Genomic DNA, 6,522 nt, shown 5'->3' on the forward strand with positions numbered 1-6,522 from the left:
GGGCCCTCTCAACCACAATGGGGGGAAACCTCGGTTAAGGAAGAAGGAAGGCATGTCAGAAACGCTGTTTTGGAAAGTGGCATCATCGGAACAGATGTGACGGAGGCGAAGGAACTGAGAGAATGGGATGGAGTCCTTACAGGAAGCAGGGTGTGAGGAGCTGTAGTCGAGGTAGCTTTGGGAGTCGGTAGGCTTGTAACGAATATTAGTGGACAGTCTATCACCAGAAATAGAGACAGAGAGGTCAAGGAAGGGAAGTGAATTCCCAGAGATTGACCATGTGAAGCTGATAGAGAGTTGGGAATTGGAAGCAAAATTGATAAAGTTTTTCCAGGCCCAGACGAGAGCAAGAAGCGGCACCAAAACAGTCATCGATGCACCGAAGAAAGGGTTGTGGGAAGGGGCCTGAGTAGGACTGGAGCAAAAAATGTTCCACATACGCCATAAAGAGTCAGGCATAACTGGGACCCATGCAGGTACCAACAAAAAACTACTGCGGATGCTGGAAATCCAAAACAAAAACAGAATTACCTGGAAAAACTCAGCAGGTCTGGCAGCATCGGCGGAGAAGAAAAGAGTTGATGTTTCGAATCCTCATGACCCTTCAACAGAACTGAGTAATATTAGGAGAGGGGTGAAATATAAGCTGGTTTAAGGTGGGGGGTGTGGGGGGGGAGAAGTTTGGCGGGGGGGTGGTTGTAGGGACAAGCAAGCAATGATAGGAGCAGATAATCAAAAGATGTCACAGACAAAGGAACAAAGAGGTGTTGAAGGTGGTGATATTATCTAAGAGAATGTGCTAATTAAGAATGGAGGGCAGGACACTCAAGGTACAGCTCTAGTCGGGGTGGGGTGGAAAGACTGACAGGGCATTACAGGTATAGATTTAAAAATAATGGAAATAGGTGGGAAAAGAAAAATCTATATAAATTATTGGAAAAAACAAAAGGGAGGGGGAAGAAACGGAAAGGGGGTGGGGATGGAGGAGGGAGTTCAAGATCTAAAGTTGTTGAATTCAATATTCAGTCCAGAAGGCTGTAAAGTGCCTAGTCGGAAGATGAGGTGCTGTTCCTCCAGTTTGCGTTGGGCTTCACTGGAACAATGCAGCAAGCCAAGGACAGACATGTGGGCAAGAGAGCAGGGTGGAGTGTTAAAATGGCAAGCGACAGGGAGGTTTGGGTCTTTCTTGCGGACAGATTGCAGGTGTTCTGCAAAGCGGTTGCCCAGTTTACGTTTGGTCTCTCCAATGTAGGGGAGACCGCATTGGGAGCAACAAATGCAGTAGACTAAGTTAGGGGAAATGCAAGTGAAATGCTGCTTCACTTGAAAGGAGTGTTTCTTTCTCGAATCTAGGGAATTTTGCAAAATTAAAACCAGTGCACCAACTATCTTACTAGCCACTTCTTTCAAGGCCTTAGGGTGAAGTCCATCTGGACCTGGGGATTTGTCAGCCTGCAGCCCAACAATTTGCACAATAACACTTCCCTGGTGATTGTAATTTTCCCCACATTCCTCCCTCCCTTCGGTTTCCTGATTTACAGCTATTTCCAGGATGTTACTTGTGTGCTGTATAGTAAAGACTGACGCAAAATTACCTGTTTAATTCATCCACCATCTCCCTACTTTCCAACATCAATTTTCCAGATGCACTTTCTATCAGACCAATGCTCACTTTGTTCTCTTTTCATATTTAAATATCTATAGAAACTATAGAATCTCTAGCCATCCTTCATTATGTTACCAGCTAGCTTTCCATTGTACTCTAATTTCTCCTTGCTGTTCTTTATATTCTTTCTAATTTCTGACCTGTCACCTATCTTAGTGCAATTATATGCCTTTTCTTTAAGTTTGTTACTGTCTTTAATTATTTTAGTTAACCACAGATGGCGGGTCCTCCCCTTGGAAATTTTTCATTCTCGTTCAAATGTATCTATTCTGTGTATTCTGAAATATCCCTTTAAATGTCTGTCACCGAACCTCCATTGACCTATCCCTTAACCTCATTTGCCAGTTCACTACAGCTAGTTCCACTTTCAGGCCCTCATAATTGCCTTCATTTAAATTTAAAATACTCACCTTGGACACACTCATCTCTCCCTCAAAATGAAAGAAAAATTCAATCATATTATGATTGCTGCTACCTTGGGGTGCCTTCACTATGAGGTTATCAATTAATCCTATCTCATCACACAATTCCAGGTCTAGTATAGCCTGCTCTCTGGCTGGCTCCAGAACATGCTGTTTGAAGAAACTATCCCAAAAACATTCTATGAACATCTATGCTACCTTTGCCCATCTAACAGGCATAGCTAATGTTCTTTAGAGAAGGAAATCTGCCATCCTTACCTGGTTTGGCCTACATGTGACTCCTGCAATGGGGTTGACGCTTAAATGCCCTCTGAACAAGGACAATTAGGGGTGGGCAATAAATGCTGGCCTTGCCAGTGATGCCTACATCCAATGAACGAATAAATTATGTTTAATCACATCAAACTGTACAATGCTTAAATTTAAGAAAAAACAATGAATTCAGATAAGTGCAGATCTATCAATGAGTGGGTGGTTGGATTACGATCAGGATTTGAGACACTGCAAACTCATTGCACTGTATACACCAAAGCAGGTTGAACACTTAAACACAATGAACGTATCTCGATATATATTTATACGTGATTGTAAGTAACAAAGTATGAAGGGCCTGTCCCAGCCATTGGGAAACCCATCGAGTTAGGTCAGCAGCTCCAAAACAGGCCCAGCAATGACAGACTAAACACTTCATTCGTCTTGCCTCAGTAATCGCAGGAATTCTAAGCCAGGAATTACCATTTTCTTGTTCTCGGTACCTCGATTTGCCTGGCGAGACATTTTCCTGCAGCCTCAGGGCTTCTAACCGTCTCTCCGCTCCTTAATGAAAAAATCCTCACCGCAAGATCCCGAGGAAGGCAGAGTTACACATGCGCGCAGCCTCCCAACAGGTGCTGGGAGATGTAGTCTCTTCCCGCGAGCTCAACAAATAGCGTCCCCGAGAATGGAAAGGCAGCAAGGACTACAACACCCAGACTCCACTGCGGTACTATTATGAAGCTGTTGGACTACAACACCCAGAAGCCAGTGCGTGGCGACTCAGGCTGTTTGAGGGGAGGAAGCCAGAAAATTCTCGAAATATTCAGTAGGTCCGGTAGTGTCTGTGGATAGAGAAATAGTGTTAACGTTTCAGGTTTGTGACTTTTCATCAGAACTGAGTAAAGTTAGGATTGTAAAAGCTTTTGAACAAGTGAAAATGGAGGGGTTGTCGGAAGAAATCATAAGGCAAGGAGTTAACCGTTGCCAATCCTCCAGGAATTGAAGATCAATCTCCAGAACACTGCTGTGTGCAAACCTGGAGAAAATACTGGGGACATTAAAAAAGATTGTATTTTGTTGTTTTCTTTGAACTTTTTTCTTACCAAGTATAAAAATATTGAAAATGGGATTGTTGTTAGCGATGCTTGTGAGGTTCACATCTTTCGGATGTTGCTGTCAGGATACTGCAAAGAGCCAGGTTCACAGAAGCAGAGCTGGTTGCACAATATGAATGACCAAATTATGTGTAATTATCTGACAAAGCTGTGGTTGTAGAGTGTATCATAGTAAAACCTGAGCTTTATGAATAGAGGCCATAACCAAGTACAAAAAGAGTACAAAAGCCATGAAGTTTTGCTGAACCTTCATAAAACATTTTGACCTCACTGTAAATTAGGTTCCCAATTCTGGGCATACGAGGGTGTGAAGGCTTTGTAGAAGGTTTAGAAGAGATTTACTAGAATGGCTTCAGGATTGAGGGGTACAGAGAATCTGGAGTTGTTCTCTTTAGAGCCAAGAAACCTGAGGGAATTTGATGAAGGTGTATAAAATTATGAAGAATTAGAATAAATAGAAACTGTTTCCAATGGCTGAAGGATTGCTAATTAGATGGCCCCGATTTAAGTTAATTGGCAAAAGAATCGGAGGTGACAGGATGGGTGGTTAGGATTTGTAATGCACTCTGTCCCTGAGTTTCAAATTAGTGTTCAAAAGGAAATTGGATAAATACTTGGAGGAAAAAAAAGTATAGGGAAAGAGCTGATGTGGGGTGTGGTAGGATTGACTGGATTCTCTTTGAAAAAGCTGGCACAGACTTGATGGGCTGAATGGCCTCCTTTTGCGTTGCACTATTCTATAGGACCAAAAGGGCAATGCAAAGGCACTTGATGGAAGCTGTTGAGGGTTAAAAGAAAGGAAAAGGGGCTCAGAAATGGGAGAAGCACCAGGGCCTTGATCAGAATCGCTTGTGGACTGAATGGAGGTGTTATCTAGCTTGCGTTTGGTATGTTCAATGTAGAATAGATCACAACATGAGTAGAAAATACAGTATATTAAATGGAAAATAAATACATGCAAATCGCTGTTATATTTGGAGAAGTGTTTGCCTGCATTGCAAGGTGAGAAGAGAGGAGGAAAAATGGCTGGAGTTGCTTCTCTAGTGCTTACATGGAAAGGCGCCATGGAAAGGGAGGGTATTGTTAGGGGTGACCGAAGTGAACCAGAGTGTTGCAGAGGGAATGGTCCCTTCCAAATGCTAAAAGGGAAATGGAGGGGAAGGTGGTGGCATCGAGTTGGAGGTGGCAAAAATGGTGGAGGACAATCCATTGAATGTGGAAGGTAAAGGGGAGCCTTATCATGATCCTGGGTGGGAAGAAAAGGGGTGAGAGCAGGTGTGTTTAATAGAATGGACATGGTCAAGGATCCTGTCAACGATGAGGATGTGGGGAGGGGAGCAATCCTTGATTTTGGAAAACGGAAGACATATTGTCAGCACAAGTGCAGAAGGTTGCAATTTCCGAACAGATGTGATGAATTAGAATGGAATAGACCCTTTGCAAGAAGCTGGATGGAAGTGTAGTCAAGGTAGCTGTGAATCCTAGGGATTATATTGCTTGAAAGCCTATCTCCATAAATGGAGGCAGAGGTGTCAAGGAAGGGAAGGGAAGAGTCAGGGATGGACCATGTGAAGGTGAGGGAAGGGTGGAAATTGGAAGCAAAGTCAACTGAAATTTTCCAGTTCAAGGCGAGAACAGGAAATGGCACTAATAGAGTCACCAATGCACTTGAAAAAGAGGTGATGGAGGCAGCCTGAGTAAGACTAGAACAAATAATGTTCCACATATCCCACAAATGCAGTCATAACTAGGATCCATGTAGGTACCCACTGTAACACCTTTTATTTGGAGGAAGTGAGTGGTGCTGAAGGAGAAGTTGATCAATGTGAGAACAAGTTCAGGCAGGCTGAGGATGGTGGTAGGGTTGGGGTGAGGCCATTGTTCAAGGAAGAAGTAGAGAGCTCTCAGACCATCCTAGTCGGAGATCGAGGTGTAGATAGTTAGGATGGCTATGGTGAAAAGGAGACAGTTAGGGGCAGGAAACTGGAAAATGTTGAAGTGACGGAGTTGTGGTGGTGAAATACAAGAACACAGGGGTCGAGAATGGGTTTATGAGGAGAGATGTGACAACAGTAGCTTTGAAAAGAAGGGGGACAGTACATGTGAAAAGGGAATCATTTTCAATGTCAGGTTGTAGGATGGCCTAAAACCATATGGAATTTTACCAGCAAATGTCAATCTAGAATTTTTTTGTTTCAATGAAATGGAAAGTTAACATGAATACAAGAAAACAAACTTCCATTTCAAACAAAAAAACTTCTTTGTATTCAGTTTGCATTTCATAAATTCATGGGACAGTAATGATCCTGGAATTTAATATGTTTAGGTTTTCATGCATTGAAATTGTGTAATTTATTTATGTTGTTGCTGTAATTTACAGGTTGTGTTACTTGATGTTTTAGAATGAATATTTAGTTATCATGGGTTGGAAATTCCTTGAGCTGTTCTTCACTCCCCCACACCCAGGACTCCCTTGCATATATCAATTGATTCTATCTGTTGTACTTTTTAATCCTTTTCCCAATTAGCTTTTATGTAGTTCCTTAGTTCTGTCTTCCATAGCCCAAGCTTCCCACAACTGATTTTCAGATCAAGATAAAACTACCAGGTTTAGCTAGATTAGCAGTAATGAATACCTTTTTCCCCTGGATCTTAGTGCCTTCTTCAGTCTATCTGTGCTTGGAAATGCTGCGACTCAGAGCATTGGGAGAAGTGTGCTGCCAACAAACTATGTAATGGCCACATGTTTGAAGGCATGCTTGTAACACAGCATCATAACAATTTCCCTCTTTAATTGAGGAAAAGAGGGCTACAATGCCAGAGAGAGGACCAAAGGTTGTGTACTAAACTTGGCCATCTTGACACTTGTTGAGGAGGTGGTCCTGGATTTGGCAGAAAACTAATGGAGCTGGGCCATAGGTCGAGGTGAGATAGAAGGAAGGCCCTGCGGACGTGAGATTCTAAGGGCATATTTCTAGCATTTTAGCAAACGGTGCTGATGGGGCTGGGGAGGGAAGGGTGGCTGGAAGCTCGGGAAGTTGGCAGGAAGTTAGCATTGATGGTT

At 42.9% G+C, this 6,522-nt stretch overlaps 1 protein-coding gene across 1 annotated transcript in view; it reads right to left on the reverse strand.

The window, feature by feature from the left end:
• Positions 1–2,973, reverse strand: part of LOC144695984 (trafficking protein particle complex subunit 3) — a 28,175-nt gene extending 25,202 nt beyond the window's left edge. The window contains exon 1 of the mRNA XM_078567125.1: positions 2,824–2,973. Coding sequence (XP_078423251.1) covers positions 2,824–2,865 — 42 coding nt within the window. The 5' untranslated portion in view covers positions 2,866–2,973. The remainder of the gene's footprint in view (positions 1–2,823) is intronic.
• Positions 2,974–6,522: the final 3,549 nt, after the last annotated feature.

The sequence above is a fragment of the Cetorhinus maximus genome, chromosome 21 (genome assembly GCF_964194155.1).
Source record: "Cetorhinus maximus chromosome 21, sCetMax3.hap1.1, whole genome shotgun sequence".
Classification (NCBI taxonomy): domain Eukaryota; kingdom Metazoa; phylum Chordata; class Chondrichthyes; order Lamniformes; family Cetorhinidae; genus Cetorhinus; species Cetorhinus maximus.